The sequence below is a fragment of the Bufo bufo genome, chromosome 9, assembly GCF_905171765.1.
Source record: "Bufo bufo chromosome 9, aBufBuf1.1, whole genome shotgun sequence".
Classification (NCBI taxonomy): Eukaryota; Metazoa; Chordata; class Amphibia; order Anura; family Bufonidae; genus Bufo; species Bufo bufo.
This window is the reverse complement of record NC_053397.1, coordinates 94,175,501-94,195,807: the sequence shown is the minus strand read 5'-3', so window position 1 is coordinate 94,195,807 and position 20,307 is coordinate 94,175,501. Positions and strand designations below refer to the sequence as shown.

The window sequence follows — 20,307 nt, the reverse complement described above, 5'->3', positions numbered from 1 at the left end:
TATTTACTGAGGTGGCATTTTAGCACCCTTATTTCACGATTTATCCCTTATTTATTGTCATCTGGTTAATGGGCATATGAGGTTTTCCAGACCTTATAGGAAATTAAATAGATGCAGGATATACAATTATTTTTCTTGTACACAATGGACTATTTTACTAATATGAACTAGGCATTGAGAATGAGACATGACGTTAAGTATTTGTATCCCTACAGTAATTATGATATAATCTTTTAAATTGTGTTTAATAAAAAGTGAATTATTCAAGGAATTTTATAGTACTCATTTGCTTTTGTTAATTATGGTAATTAATTGAGTATTCCGATTAGGTGTAAAATTGGTCACACTGTGGATCTATTATACAGTAGTATTGAATATATCTGGTGACTAGCCAGGTCAAAGAAGTGTTGCAATCTGGCAGAGACATTCCTGGGAAACTCTTTCTGTGTGTGTGTGTGTGTGTGTGTGTGGGCGAGCATTATGCTGCTGAAAAATCTCAGTTGAAGCGCTGCCAACACATGTAGCCGCTGGATGTCCTGCACATATCGCTGAGATGTTAGTGTCCCTTGAATCACTACTTGGAGTGACCAAATGTCATATGCGATGGCTCCCAGATAATTAAAGCAGCATTGTGTTGTTTCACAACAAAAAAGGATTGTTTTGATCACCACAAGGTCTCCATACTCAAACCCAACCTCCATGGGATCCCAAACAGAACCTGGATTCATTACTAAAGATGAGACGGTTTGAGTCCAGAGTAGTCCAGTTTTTCCTGTTCACCACAACACTGCAAACAAAGGTGACAGTGGCTGGTTGTCTGTGGCAGGAGACATAACGTGTGCCATGACACAAAATTTCCTTCTGATAAGTGCCTGGATGTAGTCTGGCCAGTGAAAGTGGTGTGTAATAAAGGTGTCATTTGTCTCTGGATGGTGGACAACAATATAGTGCAAGCTTCATGATCAATTTATCCTCTCTACTGGTGTTCTGGCAGGGCAGCCCGGAGTCTTTTTGCCATGTGTACATGCCCTCATGTAACCACTGCTCCCAACAACTCCTAGCTAGGTCAAAATTGTCTAGATTGCAGGCAATTTTTCAAAACAGCCATCCCACTTTTCTCAATCCAATGATTCTCCCCAGCTCAAAGTTTGTCTGGAAAAAAATATTTTTGAGTGCATCATAAAGGTATGTCTAACAGTCAATAATTTTTTACCAAAAGTAGCCTCTGAGAAGCACTTTTATGCTCTCTTGTGGCAAGACCTAGTCTCTATTCAGACCATACCTGTTATCATTTACATATCTACCTGAAACATAGCTGTATGCTTAGTTTTGCATCAATCCTACAGTTAGGTTCATATATATTTGGACACTGACACATTTTGTTTTTATTACCTGTTTAATAAAACATATTCAAGTTATATTTATATAATGGACATGGTCATAAAGTCCAGACTTTTAGCTTTCATTTGAGGGTACCCGCATTAAAATTGTATGTAGGGTTTAGGAGTTTCAGCTCCTTTACATGTGGCACCCTGTTTTTAAAGGGACCAAAAGTAAATGGACAATCGACTCAAAGGCTGTTTCATGGGCAGGTGTGGGCAATTCCTTCATTATTTCATTCTCAATTAAGCACATTAAAGGCCTGGAGTTGATTTGAGGTGTGGTGCTTGCATTTTGAAGATTTTGCTGAGAAATAAACATGCGGTCAAAGGAGCTCTCCATGCAGGTGAAACAAGCCATCCTTCATCTGCAAAAACAGAAGAAAAAAAATCCGAGAAATTGCTACACTATTAGGAGTGGCAAAATCTAGAGTTTGGTACATCCTGAGAAAGAAAGCACTAGTGATGAGCGGCAGGAGTCATATTCGAATTTGCGATATTTTGCGAATATTTTGTAGAATATTTGTTGAATATTCGCAAATTCGAATATTCGTTATATTCTCCAATTTTTTACAAAAAAAATCGGCAAGGTAATGATTGTGTAATATGCAAATTTTCGGAAAGCGAATTTTTAGTGAAAATTTTTCAACTTACAACTATTAGAGAAAGAAGATTATAGCACTATATTACCTAAATTGCTCTATATTCGTTTTTTTTTACAATATTCGCTATATTGCTATAACTTTGTTTTTTCGAATATTCGTAATATTCTAAAACAAGAATATATAGCGAATATTAGAAGAAAAAAACAAATATAGAGCAATTTAGCTAATATAGTGCTATAATCTTCTTTGTCTAATAGTTGTAATTTTTTTCTCATCTGAAGTTCAGATTGGAAAAAAATGACAACTATTAAAAAAAAAGATTATAGCACTATATTAGCTAAATTGCTCTATATATTACTATTATTTTTTTTAATATTCACTATATTGCTATAACTTTGTTTTTGCAAATATTTGTAATATTCTAAAATGAGAATATATAGCAATATAGCGAATATTAAAAAAAAATGAATATAGAGCAATTTAGCTAATATAGTGCTATAATCTTTTTTTTATAGTTGTAATTTTTTTCCAATCTGAACTTCAGATGAGAAAAAAATTACAACTAATAGACAAAGAAGATTATAGCACTATATTAGCTAAATTGCTCTATATTCATTTTTTTTTTCGAATATTCGCTATATTGCTATCTATTCTTGTTTTAGAATATTATGAATATTCGAAAAAACAAAGTTATAGCAATATAGCGAATATTCGAAAGAAAATAAACTAATATAGAGTAATTTAGCTAATATAGTGCTATAATCTTCTTTGTCTAATAGTTGTAAGTTGAAAAATTCGCAATAAAAGTTTGCATTACAAAAATTTGCATTACGAAAATTCGCAAACAACACTACTCCTAAAGTCAAATATACTGCAGCCTTCTCATTGACCCACAAGCTAGAAGCAGGGAGGGATCTTGTGTACTGATTAAAAAAAAAATTGAATATTCGAAATTACGAATATATATCACTATATTCGAAATATTCGCAAATTTTCAAAGTACCTATATTCGCGATAAAAATTTGAATAGTCGTGATCAACACTAGAAAGCACTGGTAGCCTCAAAAATGCAAAAATACATTGACGCCCACAGAAGACAACAGTGGTGGATGATCGCAGAATAATTTCCACGGTGAAGAGAAACCACTTCACAACTGCCAACCAAGTGAACAACACTCTTTAGGATATAGGTGTATCAATATCCAAATCTACCATAAAGAGAAGACTGCATGAAAGTAAATACAAAAGGTTCACTGCACAGTGCAAGCCACTCATCAGCCTCAAGAATAAGAAGGCTAGTTTGGACTGCTAAAAAACAACTTACAAAACCAGCACACTTCTGGAAGAACATTCTTTGGACAATGAAACCAAGACCAACCGCTACCAGAATGATGGAAAGAAAAAAGTAGGGCGAAGGCATGGTACAGCTCATGATTCAAAGCATACCACATCATCTGTAAAACACGGAGGCAGTCTGATGGCTTGGGCATGCATGGCTGTCAGTGGCACTTGGTCCCTAATGTTTATTGATGATGTGACACAGGACAGAAGCAGCCAGATAAATTATGGGGTTTTCAGAGACATAATGTGTGCTCAAGTCTAGTCAAATGCATACAAACTGATTGGTCGGCGTTTCATAATACAGACAATACTAATAAGACAATGACCTAAAACATAAAGTCAAAACAACCCAGGAGTTTATTAAAGCAAAGAAGTGGAATATTCTTGAATGGCCAAGTCAGTCACCTGATCTGAACCCAATAAAGCATGCATTTCACTTTTTAAAAAGACTAAACTTCAAACAGAAAGGCCCACAAACAAACAGCAACTAAAAACTACTGCAGTAAAGGCCTGGCAGAGCATTAAAAAGGAGGAAACCCAGCGGCTGGTCATGTCCATGAGTTCAAGACTTCAGGCAGTCATTGCCAACAAGGGGTTTTCGACCAAGTATTCAAAATTAACGTTTCATTTTCAATTATTTATTTGGTACAATGACTTTTGAGCCCCTGAAATGAAGGGACTGAGTTTAAAAAAATGCTTTAGTTCCTCACATTTTTATGCAATCATTTTGTTCAACCCACTGAATTAAAGCTAAAGGTCTGAACTTCAACTGCATCTGAATTTTTTTGTTCAAAATCCATTGTGGTAATGTACAGAACAAAAATTATAAAAATGTTGTCTCTGTCTAAATATACTGTATATGGACCTATGGACCTAACTGTATATTTCTCTCTGGGTGCATTATTTATTTATTTTTTATCAGTGTATTTCAAACATTTCAAAGTTGAATTACTTATTCTTAAAGGGGTTCTCCAGTAATTAAGAAAATAAAATTACTTAAATTACTTAAATATTACTTTGTTATAAATACATCCCCAAATACCTTTCATTAGTTATAATGGCTTGTTTGTGGAGCAATCATCAGGGAAAATAAAATGGCCACTGTCCTATTAGTATACTCAAAACCTGTCCTAATCACACAGGATGACAATTTACTTCACAAGATTGAACTAAAAAGAGCTGCCTCATCGTCCTCTCTGCTAAAGAACTTTAGATGAATCTCTGTAGGAATAAGTTCATGAGGAGCCATGAAGTACAGAGAGGAGGGCCAGGACAGACTGTGGTAATGTAGGGCTGTGGTAATGGAGACTACATACAAGTGCTGCTGCTGATTATTACCATAGTAGTAGGAAGGTGACCATTGTATTTCCTTAATGAGTGCTCCACAAACAAAACAAGCCATTGTAACTAATGAAAGGTATTTGGGAATATATTTATAATAATGTAATATTTAAGTATTTTCATTGTCCTAATTCCCAGAGAACTCTTTTAATCTGACCTGTTTAGAGGTGGACATGTGGTCATGAAGGTAAAGGGGGACTACCATATTTGGGTGTATCTGTCACTAGGAATGGATCCAACCAAAGGCCACATAGAGGAGACAAGCACTTACTGCACTACCTTCAGCTCACAAATGATGCCATTTTTACCTAGTTTGAACATTACATACAATGCTAACAAACCAGTGGTTTGTTAGCATTGTATGTAATGTTCAAACTAGGTAAAAATTCATCAAGGTTCCTCCTCTGCTACATAGGTTATTGCAGTGACCAGTAAGGGGTTCGCTGTGCCACTTTTAGTGTAGTGGCCGGGTCAGGTGGATAATATATCCTGTATTTGTTTGTGACGCCAATTGCAGCATGTGCAGGGTATTATTTCAGGGCCCTTCCAAGGTGTTATAACACACATCACAGATTCGGAATGCCAGAGTGGTGTAATGGCCTATAATGTCTCTGTAGGATAGTGATAATTGTGTCACGGTGGCTCCTACCTGGGTACGGCCGGACTCCTGGTTCCTGGCTCACTTGCAATAAATTTGAGTGTAGTGATAGTAGGAGTAATAGAGGAATTTTGCATAAGAAATTATGTCCAGACCTTTAGATGAAGTTCAAACGTTTTTTTTTACTTGAAATAACTTTCATCCAAGCAGTATGCAGCTTTGGTCTCTTGGTCCCAATCATTTGGCAATCATTGGCAGGAATGAATACTTCTGCTTTAAATGTCGACAGGATAAAACATCTGCTTGATAGTTCTGTAACTATGGCAGGATTAGCTTCTGCACTTATCTGTACCTTTTGCTTTGTGGGGACAGACTAGCTGAGGAGGAATTGGCTTCTCCTAGGACTCTGGACTTATCTCACAGATGGATTCTCAGGGTATGCTTTCTTCCTGGAACTCTGGAGGTTGTCTGTAGTTTCTGATTTCCTCATCCAGCTGAGCTGAAAGTGCTCAAGCTGGGTATATGGCCATGTCTCAGCCAAGACTAGATCCTTGCTGTCTTCCCTATGCAGGGGAGCTCCACAAACACACAAGGGGTGGGCTACACCGACTAAGCTTCCTTCTCCACCCAGACTGCAGGATGTGGGACCATCCCACTTCTCCACACAGGGGAGCCAAGCTGGAATTAACCATTCCAGCTTAGATTCACTAAACTGTAGCTTGTACCTGCCAATGTGTTGCTGCCACCTACTGGTATACCAGGAAAATGACATAAACAATAACTTTTAACATAGATTTGTATGCACATTTGTGGAGGACATAATGTAAATTATATCAGATGACAGTATAAAGGCTCTCAGGAGATAGTAGTGGGATAGAGGTGTGTAGCAACACAACTCTAGGGTATTACACTATGAAAGGGGCCTTCTGTGAGTGGACTTTATTCATAGTTCTTGCAGATGAGCGGTCTGCGGCCTTTGTGCCTGTGTTATTTCCATTCCTGTGAACCATCCTATCTGTATTGTATATCTTACAGAAAGAAACTCAAGAATATTTAAAAATAAATGCCTTCTGCCTTAGAAATAGTGGTATTGCGCTGCAGACATAGGATTGTATACACAGTGCTAGAATGTGGATGTGGATATTGTATTGAATGTATATAAAAGTATATATATATATATATATATATATATATATATATATATATAAAGCACAGACTGCCCCAGATTTACTTTTAACCAGCTGAACAAATGGGCACATCATACAACATTGTTATTAAATTAAGTGCTGTGACACAGAAATGGAAAATATAATATGTTCTGCAGACAAATTATTTCAAGGTACATTTTCATACTCTAATTTCTGAACGCTCTAATGAAAAAAAGAAAGAAAAAAATTTGTTTCAATACAGTAATATACACAGTCTGCCGCGTGTCATTTTCTGTGGCTGACACCATGGTTAAGGCAATTCTTTGCATAGCTATTACACAAATAGCTGCATTTCATAAATGCCATTAAGGTACCCTAGGAGAAATGCTTTTGAAATGGAATGAATACATCTCATACAGACACATTTTAAAATGGAAATCTGTGTGGGCTGTTTATTAGGTCTCCTGATTACAATACTTTACAGTTTTTCCTTTTACACAATAGCAACTGGAAAAGAAGCGCCGATCTAAAATGTACTTTTCAATATCTGCAAAAATATGAGCAACTACAAACACTACTCAGACATTTACCATCTTCAGCTAGTTATATTACAACATATTTACTTGTACTTAGTGTGGTAGAGTGCAAGGTAGAGGTATGCTGGGATATGTATCTCACCCGGTTTTTCGGTTTAGCTGGGTGAGATAACTGAAATCCAGAAATGGTGCTGCTTCAGCAAGGCATAGCTTGCTGGGGATCATTTTTGTTTAAAGTTGTATGGGCTAGATTTCTTTGGACTGGGAGACAGGTTGGTAGTGGGAGTCTCTCAGTCTACACCCCTAGTCCATTACAGTTCCCTAGCCCCAGGTGAGGCCAGTTGGGTTAATCAAGGAGGGATAAAACAACCCTCTGTGTATGAGTCTGGGGGAGAGGAAGTGACCCTAGAGAGGGGGAAGTCTGCGTGGCTTGGTGTGGGCCCAGCCAGGAGGGCTGAGGGGCCACGATGCTGTGTGAAACCGGATCTCTCCCCTGTGTGGGACTTATGCCTGGTGAGCTGGCCTGCTGAGTGTCAGAACCTGATACCCTGTGTCTGAACTGCGCTCTATAGGTGAGGTAGAGACGACCTATGTATAAGGTAGAGCCCAGACGGGTAGGTGTTATGTTTATGTTTGTGCTGGTGCTGAAGTGCCAAAATAAAGCACCATTTGGACTTTAATCCCATTGTCTGAGGAGGAATCTGTCATCGCCGCCCCACTTGAGAGAGCGATTCCTTACATTAGGTTTTATTTCATTTTTTTATATTATTTTTTGAAAACTATTCAATCTATATTTCAAATGGCCATTAGAGCTGTGACTTTTTATGCCTTTAAATATGTTTCACTCTGTAAAACTTTGGATTTTCCAGGTGTCCAGTTGAATTGGCGTCTGGGGTATTCCTTGTTCTCCTCACACCAGTGCCCTATCTCTACTCATACTCTTCTTAGTTGGTGTTTTCTGACAAGATAAACCCATGGCGTGATAATATTTAATATAACCATGCAAAGCAATCTTTTATAGCCACCATTGTTTTTACAGATATTTCTGATCATATTAATTGCCCTACTAATGTCTCAAGACTTATGTCTTGAGAGTTGCTAAGTACAAAAGTGAGCTAATTGTATTTCTTCTCACTTCCCAGCAATACATTATTTGAAACAATGTATTCCTTGCCTAGCTCCATCCTTCATATCATCTCAAAATGCAACTTCTTATATCTTTCCAATATCTCCAAAAGATAATTTTTCCTAACCTCACTCTGTGGTTAATTATTACCATGACAAATATAACATTTGGCTTGGTCACCAACTGTAACAACTTATCATGAATGGTGCTGCTAGAATTATAAATCTCTCCTACTGCTCATTATCTAGTGGGAGACAAAAACCCAAGCCTAAATTAATTCAATCTGTGATCACTCCTTTTTTTAAACTTACCTACAGTAAATATTACCAAAACATTTCTACTTAAATTATTACCATCTCCTCTCATGGCCTTGTCCAATCTGAGACCTGGAATCTTTCCAGACAGGACCCACTGTTACATTAAATTATTTGCATAGCTTACTTTCCATGTGGCTAATTATCAGAAGCTAAAAAAAATGCCCCTGGTATTTAGTAAGAAGGGAAGTAATTAAAGAAGTGTAGAAGTACTTTAAGAAAGGGTTGTTTATATACCCAAGGTACTTCATCAGATTTCCAGTGTTCATACAATGCTGTTAGATCAAGTCTCATTAAAAGACATGGAGATGAACATTTACATGAAAGAAACAGGTTTTGAGACGACCTTTGTAATTTCTTGAGATTCAGACTTAATATATAATCAGTTCTCAGCACTTACGGATTATCCAGCAGTAGTATGATTGGATTAAGCTCTTTCTTTGGTCTATAATAAGCTCTGAGAGGCACAATGAAATTGTACAGTCCATTGCCTGCTGTCTCTGCTGCAACAATGATGACCTTATTTTTAAAACCATAGGCTTTAGCATCTTCATAATAGTTATGTTGACAACCCTAAAGCAGAAGTGAATGAAAGAAGTTAAGTATATTAAGTAGCTTAATACACAGTATGTAGTACATTTCATCTGTGGGCATTATTTGTCACAATGGAAGCTTTACTGTAGAAATCAATAAGCACAAGTATCAACATACAGCACAAATAAACACGTTTTCTAAAGCATTCCTGCTAACATTGTTTGCATGGAGAATACTGCAGTCAAGAAAGGTGGCCGAAATCAGGAACTCGATAAACTGACAATGTAAAAAATCTGCCAACTGCAGTAAACAGATGGAAAATACCATGAAATCCACAGATGTAAGGCTCGTTCACATTTCCGTGTCAATGGCACATCCATGAAAAAAAGCGTAAATTTTTCTTTCTCACAATTTTAGCACACACCTCTCTTTGCTAATACGACCTTCCTCAGCGGGGTCTAGAGAAATATATAATATATATACGATGTGGTCACAGAAAATTCGAGTATATCTGATAATCTGTTAAAAATAGGACAAGAGAGTAGAAAAAAGAGAGTGAATGGAGGATGTCCCATCAGTAACTTGAAGGAAAAAAAGGGGGGGTCGGGAAAAAGTCACAGAGTGGAGATTAGGAAGCGAAAACCCTAGTTATGTTACTCTAGTACAGGTAGTATCATTGGTATCTCATTAATAGGAGCCTATAATTATTGGTCTAAAAGAACAGGGTATAAAAAGATAAGGCAAAGAAATTCCAAGTGCTAGAAAGGAGCTTCAGTGGTGTGTAGAAATACCTGGTGGCAGGGTAGTGAGACAAACGCTGGATGTGGCATACATGTGGGTCAGGGCGCTATAAATACTGTTGGCGGATGATGATCTAGTTAGGGCTCATGAGATCGACGTCAGTGCGTCTGGAACCTGTAAGCGGTGAGTCTAAGCGCTGAGGCTGTAAGGAAGGGCATCGGCGGCTAGTGATGAGCCTGTAGTGCGTCGTGACTGCCGATATATACTACAACATTGTATTACTTCTCACTACACTTACAAATGACATCCAGTGACTTTGTTATATTATTATACTGTGATACCTTTATTTTGATGGATAATCCTTCTATATCCATATCAATACTGTATATATACAGCATAGACGCTACTTCTGTAATTCTATCTGGCCCCTCTCCTTCTACTTTCGACTCTCACCCTCTTGTCCACACTCTTTGCCCACACTCCACCTGAGTACCGAGCGCGCATGCGCACGCACTACCGTAACGTGATGACGCACTACTCATCATTAGCCGCCGATGCCCTTCCTTTCAGCCTCAGCGCTTAGGCTCACCGCTTACAGGTTCCAGACGCACTGACGTCGATCTCATGCGCCCTGACTAGATCATCAGCCGCCGACAGTATTTATAGCGCCCTGACCCGCATGCATGCCACATCCAGCGTTTGCCTCACTACCCTGTCACCAGGTATTTCTACACACCACTGAAGCTCCTTTCTAGCACTTGGAATTTGTTTGCTTTATCTTTTTATACCCTGTTCTTTTAGACCTATAATTATAGGCTCCTATTAATGAGATACCAATGATACTACCTGTACTAGAGTAACATAACTAGGGTTTTTGCTTCCTACTCTCCACTCTGTGACTTTTTCCCCGCCCCCCTTTTTTTTCCTTCAAGTTACTGATGGGACATCCTCCCTTCAATCTCTCTTTTCTACTCTCTCGCCTTATTTTTAACAGATTATCAGATATACTCACATTTTCTGTGACCACATTGTATATATATTATATATTTCTCTAGACCCCACAGAGGAAGGTCGTATTAGACCGAAACGTCTGGGAATTATGTCTCATGTGGCTATATACTAATGATGTACAAATGATTTACGCTGGATGTATACAAATGATAATCTGCAAAAAGAATAAAATGTAAAAATTCTTTGCACAAAATTTTTTGGGGGAGTGCCGTGGATGAACTTTATACTGTTTTGGGCTTTACTGACCAATCGTTTTTCTTCCTTTTTTCATCATTGCCTTCCAACAGCTATAACCCTTTTATTTTTCCGTCTATGTAGCTGTATGACGGCTTGATTATTATGAGACAAGTTGTAGTTTTTAATGGTGTTATTTTGGGGTACACATAACTTTTATTAACTCTTTCTGGGAGGGAAATGGGAAAAAACAGCAATACTGCCACAGAGTTTTTCATTATAAATTTTGAGGTGTTTATTTTTCGGTATAAATAATATAATATCTTTATTCTCAGGGTCAGTATTATTACAGCAATACCAAATACATATAGCGGGTCATTTATCAAACTGGTGTTAGGTAGAACTGGCTTAGTTGCCCATAGCAACCAATCAGATTCCTCCTTTCATTTTCCAAAGGAGCTGTCCAAAATGAAAGGTGGAATCTAATTGGTTGCTATGATCCCCCATAGTTTTTTTTTTGCGTTTTACTACTTTTGTGTGATAAAACCCCCTTTTTTTAAAGGAAAAAAAATCTTATTGTATTGCCGCTTCCCAAGACACATAACTTTTTTATTTTTCTTTCTATGGATATGTGTGAGGTTTTGGTTTTTGCAGGACAACTTGCAGTTTTCCTTGGTATCATTTTGGAGTAAATTAAGATTTTTGATTGCTTGTTATTAAGTTTTTTCTGTGGCGGCTAAGAATAAATTAGCAATTATGTTATATATATATTTTTGTTTCCAACGTTCACCATGGTGGATAAATTACATGATATCTGTGTCGAGCGGGTCATTATGAATACGCTGATAAGCGTATTTTCAGTGGGAAAAAAGTGTATTTTTTATTGGAATTTTTTAAAATTTTATATTTTTTTAAAAACTTTTTTACCACTTAATAGTCACACAAGGGGACTATAACAGGAAATATTTTGATTGCTTTTCGTGCATTGCATTTTAATGTCAGTGCTATACTGACATTGACCAGAAAGCTGCGCCAGAGAGGCACAGCCTGCTGAAATTCAATCAGAGGCAGGCTTGGGGCCTGTACCAGGCACAAGCCAGCTTTTATACAAATCTGTACCCCGCAATCGCATTTGCAGCATGCCGATGGGAGTCCTCTCCATCTGTCACCGCTTACATGCAGTGGGCTCCATTGCCTGCTTCATGTAAGGGGTTAAACAGCCCAGATCAGCACTTTTACCGGTTTAGGCTGTTGGAGCAGGAGTGTGGCTGTCATGTGAAAGCTGAGTGCATTTAGACACAATGGTCACAACCTCATTGACTTCTATAGGAGAGGTTTGTAGGCATGCTCTGTGACCTGTGCAAAGGTAATTTTACAAGGAAAAAATTGATAATATTTGACAATCACCTATTTTGAATGGTGGATACAGTCTTATCTATACACAGAGGTAATATAATTACCCACAGGATTAGAATGGTAGATAAGCAGCCAACTGCAGCAAACTAATCTGTACAGATGTTAGGTCAGCAGTCAGTGTCTGCCCCTGCACTGATACATACCATCACACTCAGCAACCTATTGAAGCTGAAGTCTCCATTGCTTCAGTTTCTGTTCCTTTAGGATGCATCAGCACTCACCTGTGATCCCTTAAAAGGCTAGTGTGTATCTTCAAATCCTTCCTTAGCCAATTGCTGACTTTCCCTATGGAGAGGATGCCTGAGCTGTGAGGTTGTCTAATCTCTAGTAACGAGCAAAGGTAATCTGTTGTCTGAATACCCGTGTACCGTAACTTGCCTGTCTACCAATTCCACTCCTTGCCATCTGTCTCGACCTTGGAATTGTAGCCTGTACTACACACATACTTTGCCTGCCCCAAACTTGGAACTGCTATTTAGGATATGCAAGTACTCATCCTGCTCTGACTTTGGACTGTGTTCAGACTATGCTTTCTGCTTCACACCAGTGTCTCTGACCCCATGGGTCGGCATCCAACTACTCCAGGACTACTCCAGAAGAAAGCAGTCTGGCTGGCTCCCTGCAGCAAAGCCCAGATCCCTGTATAGGAGATATAGGGTGAATACCCTGGAATGGCCAGGACAAAGCCTTTAGGTTTAGCTGAAAGTCAAAAATTGTTAGTTGGCACAGTGGCACATCCACTGCTGGTTTTAACAGACCAAGAAGCCTATTATTATGCTTAGTGACCAGAGCAAAAACTGCAGTATTTTATGGTTGTTTAAACGTAGATATTGACATGAAAAATAAAAAATAACATAATCAAATATTCTTTAAAACTATGTGAATTATAAAAATGAGATATAAACAATAGGTCATTTTCTGATGACATTCCCTTTCACATGGGCAATCATGTAGAACAATCTGCTTCTTCATAAGTGCCTGCTCATCAGAAGGGGTGAGATCTGCATATACGTGCAGCAATCACCTTTGCTGTATGAGGGCAACAGATTGTTCTTTGATCGGTCATCCCCATAGAGAATATTTTTTTCTGGGCAGCATATTGCTGTTTAGATACTACGATCTGCTGCACAGAAACAGTGATTTAGGTGACTAACAATGATCTTTTCACTCGACACTCATTCATCTGTGATTGTTGGCACCTTTACACAGCGCAATTATTGGGAATGAGCATTCCTAGGAATGGTCCTTCATCATAATTGCTCCAATCATTGGCTCATGTAAAGGAGCCTTTAAATTATGGTTTTATCAGCTCTCAGGTAAAGATTAAGACTAGAGAACAAGCCATCAGACAGGTCCTGTTGGACAAATGGTAAGCTGTTGCTTATTTAATTTTCGCTTTTCATTCCCACCCTCTAAACATCATTACTGTTTTACTTTTATGTCACCATATGAGGGCTTCTTTTTGACTAATGAGTTGTATTGTAAATAGCATTCCATATAATATATGTTTTAAAGGTGTTCCATTTAATATATTGATAAAGTGTAAAAAAAAAAAAAGAGTAGTTAGGTGGAAAAATGCAATTTTCCTTTGTTTTTAAGTTTCATTTTACAACATTCATTGTGGGCTAAACTGACTTGGTAACTTTATTCTACCTGTTACTATGATAATGGTGATTAGAGCTGAAAAATGGGATTTGTTAACTTCGCTGAAGTTTGACAAGAAATTTTATTTGTTACAAATTAATTAATCACAAGTCGCTATGTTAAAACCCTATTCACCCTACAGTAGGGACCGTTTTTAGGGGCCACTTAGACATAAGTGTACCTGTCTAATGGCCATTAAAAACAGTAATATGCTGATGCAATATGGCTTTTTGGGTTAAAAAAAAAACACCTCCACTTGCTTGCTCTGAAGCAAGCCGCTCCTCTCTTGAGTGGAAAAGACCTACCAAAGGACCTACACTGATCTTGATGACATCACTGCATGCTCACAGTATTATATAACAGTCTGGACTTTTTGAGATGCAACAATATGCAATTTTATTTATTTTTATTTTTCATGAGATGTTTAATATTTTTCTTTTTCCTATTTTTCATTTTTTTATTACTTTTTGTTCCATCACTTACATTGGTTCCATATTGCAGAGTATTAGGGCATAATAAAAGCACTACATATTGTGGGCCTGGGCACCTCTAATAGGCCCCAGACTTCAATGACAATTATTGTATCATTGGGGAAGCGATTGGACTACAGTAGGAGAACCTTCCCTCTAACTGCTTAGGTACCAAGATTGCTATTAAGTGTGGCATCTAATGGGATACATGGCCAGGATTGGAGATAACTGCAGCTGTAGGTCCCTAAGCCCGCTCCCTACACCCCTTTGGACATGATTATTGCTGAGGAAAATATATTTAGCCCACAATAAAGTACAAAGCAACAATTAAAAAATTATTAAAGGGTGTCCATGAGAGATGAAAAAAAATAAAATAAATCAAGGTCTGCTATTTAAAATCTAAATAAGAGAATTTGAATCTTTTCCTACTGGAATCAGAACATAGGTGCACTATGTCTATGACAAAATGCAAACTATTACATCAAAATAAGCACAATAGGAGTCACAGATGTAGGAGGGTTAGTGATCATAATCGCATTGCATGATTGCAGAGTGGTATCGTATTTCCTTAGGGCTCTTTCACACCTGCGTTCTTTTCTTCCGGCATAGAGTTCCGTCGTCGGAAGAATCCTGATCAGTTTTATCCTAATGCATTCTGAATGGAGTGAAATCCGTTCAGGATGCATCAGGATTAGTGTTGAGCGAACAGTTCGAGCATAGTTCGGGTCCGTACCGAATTTTGGGGTGTTCGTGACACGGACCCGAACCCGAACTTTTTCGTAAAAGTTCGGGTTCGGGTTCGTCGTTCGGCATGTATTTTGGCGCATTTTGAAAGGCTGCAAAGCAGCCAATCAACAGGCATCATACTACTTGCCCTAAGATGCCATCGCAGCCATGCCTACTATTGGCAAGGCTGTGATTGGCCAAGTGCAGCATGTGACTCAGCCTCTTTATAAGCTTGTGCGCACGTCGGGACGTGCTCACTCCCGATGTGAATAGAACAGGGATAGACGCAGCTGATGCTAGGGCGAGAATAGGCAGGGATAATTGAATAACTGGAAGCAAATTTCTCTCCTCCACCTGTGATTCATCTGAACAACTGCAGCTGAGCTGCTTTTTTGATAGGGATTGGCTATTTTTAGAGTGGCCAGAGTGATTTTTCCATCCACATGTACCTGGGCTGACCGCCGGCCGCCATTTTGCGACTTGTAGTGCTGCAGCAGAAGCTGCCACAGTGTGCATTCCAAAGCTCCAAACAAGTCAGACATCTACACCTGGGATTCAGACCAATAGCGATTTAGCAGCACAGTCCAAGGCTATTTTTTTTAAAGGTTGTGCAGACCATTTTGTGGCACATGTTACTGGGCTGATAGGCGGCGGCCATCTTGGGACTAGTGCTGCAGCACAATCTCTCCCAACGTCCATTAATCACTTGTAATAGTGGTCTGTGCCATAGAAATCCTACATCAGGGACTTGGGTGTGCTTGTGTCACCCCTACTAATACCAGTCCACCTGTAATCCATACAGTGAAAAGCCATAAAGTATTCCAGTGAGGGAATTTTTTTTTTATTTAAAAAAGGCCAAGTTAGTTTATCTGGCGTTCAATATACTAGATACAGTTAGGCCTGCGTTTCATACATCTGGAATTAGCAAACTAATGTGCTGGGGTTGGGAAAACATATATGTACCCATACTAGAATCTGTCAAAGAAAGCGGTACTCACATATAACAGTCATTCCATCTGTAATCCATACAGTCAAAAGACTGAAAGTATTCCAGTGAGGGAATTTTTTTTATTTAAAAAAGGCCAAGTTAGTTTATCTGGCGTTCAATATACTAGATACAGTTAGGCCTGCGTTTCATACATCTGGAATTAGCAAACTAATGTGCTGGGGTTGGGAAAACATATATGTACCCATACTAGAATCTGTCAAAGAAAGCGGTACTCACATATAACAGTCATTCCATCTGTAATCCATACAGTCAAAAGACTGAAAGTATTCCAGTGAGGGAATTTTTTTTATTTGAAAAAGGCCAAGTTAGTTTATCTGGCGTTCAATATACTAGATACAGTTAGGCCTGCGTTTCATACATCTGGAATTAGCAAACTAATGTGCTGGGGTTGGGAAAACATATATGTACCCATACTAGAATCTGTCAAAGAAAGCGGTACTCACATATAACAGTCATTCCATCTGTAATCCATACAGTCAAAAGACTGAAAGTATTCCAGTGAGGGAATTTTTTTTATTTAAAAAAGGCCAAGTTAGTTTATCTGGCGTTCAATATACTAGATACAGTTAGGCCTGCGTTTCATACATCTGGAATTAGCAAACTAATGTGCTGGGGTTGGGAAAACATATATGTACCCATACTAGAATCTGTCAAAGAAAGCGGTACTCACATATAACAGTCATTCCATCTGTAATCCATACAGTCAAAAGACTGAAAGTATTCCAGTGAGGGAATTTTTTTTTTATTTAAAAAAGGCCAAGTTAGTTTATATGGCGTTCAATATACTAGATACAGTTAGGCCTGCGTTTCATACATCTGGAATTAGCAAACTAATGTGCTGGGGTTGGGAAAACATATATGTACCCATACTAGAATCTGTCAAAGAAAGCGGTACTCACATATAACAGTCATTCCATCTGTAATCCATACAGTCAAAAGACTGAAAGTATTCCAGTGAGGGAATTTTTTTTATTTAAAAAAGGCCAAGTTAGTTTATCTGGCGTTCAATATACTAGATACAGTTAGGCCTGCGTTTCATACATCTGGAATTAGCAAACTAATGTGCTGGGGTTGGGAAAACATATATGTACCCATACTAGAATCTGTCAAAGAAAGCGGTACTCACATATAACAGTCATTCCATCTGTAATCCATACAGTCAAAAGACTGAAAGTATTCCAGTGAGGGAATTTTTTTTTTATTTAAAAAAGGCCAAGTTAGTTTATATGGCGTTCAATATACTAGATACAGTTAGGCCTGCGTTTCATACATCTGGAATTAGCAAACTAATGTGCTGGGGTTGGGAAAACATATATGTACCCATACTAGAATCTGTCAAAGAAAGCGGTACTCACATATAACAGTCATTCCATCTGTAATCCATACAGTCAAAAGACTGAAAGTATTCCAGTGAGGGAATTTTTTTTTTATTTAAAAAAGGCCAAGTTAGTTTATCTGGCGTTCAATATACTAGATACAGTTAGGCCTGCGTTTCATACATCTGGAATTAGCAAACTAATGTGCTGGGGTTGGGAAAACATATATGTACCCATACTAGAATCTGTCAAAGAAAGCGGTACTCACATATAACAGTCATTCCATCTGTAATCCATACAGTCAAAAGACTGAAAGTATTCCAGTGAGGGAATTTTTTTTATTTAAAAAAGGCCAAGTTAGTTTATCTGGCGTTCAATATACTAGATACAGTTAGGCCTGCGTTTCATACATCTGGAATTAGCAAACTAATGTGCTGGGGTTGGGAAAACATATATGTACCCATACTAGAATCTGTCAAAGAAAGCGGTACTCACATATAACAGTCATTCCATCTGTAATCCATACAGTCAAAAGACTGAAAGTATTCCAGTGAGGGGATTTTGCTTATAAAAAATAATATATTTCATTGTGGTGCGAGTTGAATCGCAACAATGAAGAAAAATACTATTAAGGGACGAGGACGCGGTCGTGGTGGTGTCCGTGGAGCCTCTGTTGCTGGTAGAGGACGTGGCCGTTCGGCCCCAGGCGCACACAGTAGGGAACGAACTCCCTCAACTAGCCGGCAGAATGTACCGCAATATCTCGTGGGGCCCAATGCCGCTCTTAGGATGGTAAGGCCTGAGCAGGTACAGGCATTAATCGATTGGGTGGCCGACAGTGCTTCCAGCACGTTCACCACATGGTCTTCCACCCAGTCTTCTGCGGAAAGCGCACAGGTGGCACCTGAAAACCAAGCCCATCAGTCTGTCACATCACCCCCAAGCATATCAGGGAAACGGTCTGAGCCACAAGTTATGCAGCAGTCTCTTCTTCTGTTTGAAGACTCTGCTTCCAGGGTTTCCCAGGGGCGTCCACCTAGCCCTTCCCCAGTGGAGGAAGACATACCATGCACTGACGCACAACCACTTATGTCTCCAGATGAAGAGGACATGGGAATACCACCACAGCAGAGTCACCGACTCTCTGATGATGACGAAACACAGGTGCCCACTGCCGCGTCTTTTTGCAGTGTGCAGACTGAACAGGAGGAGGTCAGGGAGGGAGACTGGGTGGAAGACGATGCAGAGGACGATGAGGTCTTAGACCCCACATGGACTGAAGGTCGTGGCGATGACTTTCACAGTTCAGAGGAAGAGGTAGTGGTGAGACCGAGACAACAGCGAAGCCAAAGAGGGAGCAGGGGGCCAAAGCAGACGAGCCGCCGCCCCCAGAGTTCGCCTGCTACTGGACATCGCCAACAGGGACCCAGCCCCACAAAGGCAGCTTCAAAGAGTTCCCTGGCATGGCACTTCTTTAAACAATGTCCTACCGACAAGACCCGAGTGACTTGCACGCTCTGCCATCAGAGCCTGAGGCGAGGCATTAACGTTCTGAACCTCAGCACAACCTGCATGACCAGGCATCTACATGCAAAGCATGAACTGCAGTGGGGTACACACCTTAAAAACCAGGCACTCGCTGAGGCTCCCCCTGCTCCCTCTACCGCTGCTGCCTCGGCTTCCGCCTCGAGAGGAATGTTGCCACCTGCCGAGCAGCAAACAGAGGATGTGCCACCGACACCACCACCACCGCCACCGTCAACTAGCGTCTCCACTATATCACACAGCAGCGTTCAGCTCTCAATATCTCAAACCTTAGAGAGGAAGCGCAAATTCCCCCCGAGTCACCCTCGAGCCCTTGGCCTGAACGCCAGCATTTCTAAACTGCTGGCCTTTGAAATGCTGTCATTCCGGCTGGTGGACACAGACAGCTTCAAACAGCTGATGGCCATGGCTGTCCCGCAGTATGTGGTTCCCAGCCGCCACTACTTCTCCAAGACAGCCGTGCCTTCCCTGCACATGCAAGTGTCCGATAAAATCAAGTGTGCACTGCGCAACGCCATTTGTGGCAAGGTCCACCTAACCACAGATACGTGGACCAGTAAGCACGGCCAGGGACGCTATATCTCACTAACTGCACACTGGATGAATGTAGTGGCGGCTGGGCCCCCAGCGGACAGTTCCTTGGCGCACGTCCTTCCGCCCCCTAGGATCGCAGGGCATCATTCTCTGCCTCCTGTAGCCTCCTCCTCCTACTCGGCTTCCTCCTCCACTGCTTCCACCAGCTCATCCGGTCAGCCACACACCTTCACCACCAACTTCAGCACAGCCCGGGGTAAACGTCAGCAGGCCATTCTGAAACTCATATGTTTGGGGGACAGGCCCCACAGCGCAAAGGAGTTGTGGCGGGGTATTGAACAACAGACCGACGAGTGGTTTCTGCCGGTGGGCCTCAAGCCAGGCCTGGTGGTATGCGATAATGGGCAAAATCTCGTGGCAGCTCTGGGACTAGCCGGTTTGACGCACATCCCTTGCCTGGCGCATGTGCTGAACTTGGTGGTGCAGAGGTTCATTCACCACTACCCCAACATGTCAGAGCTGCTGCATAAAGTGCGGGCCGTCTGTGCGCGCTTCCGCCGTTCACATCCTGCCGCTGCTCGCCTGTCTGCGCTACAGCGGAACTTCGGCCTTCCCGCTCACCACCTCATATGCGACGTGCCCACCCGGTGGAACTCCACCTTGCACATGCTGGAGAGACTGTGCGAGCAGCAGCAGGCCATAGTGGAGTTTCAGCTGCAGCACGCTCGCGTCAGTCGTACTGCCGAACAGCACCACTTCACCACCAATGATTGGGCCTCCATGCGAGACCTGTGTGCCC

The 20,307-nt window shown here is 40.2% G+C and overlaps 1 protein-coding gene across 1 annotated transcript in view; it reads right to left on the bottom strand.

Annotated features, from left to right (window-relative positions):
- LOC120978569 (potassium channel subfamily T member 2-like) overlaps positions 1-20,307 on the bottom strand; it is a 1,475,081-nt gene that overhangs the window by 605,266 nt on the left and 849,508 nt on the right. The window contains 1 exon segment of the mRNA XM_040406800.1: positions 8,789-8,961. Within this exon segment, the coding sequence (XP_040262734.1) occupies positions 8,789-8,961 (173 nt within the window).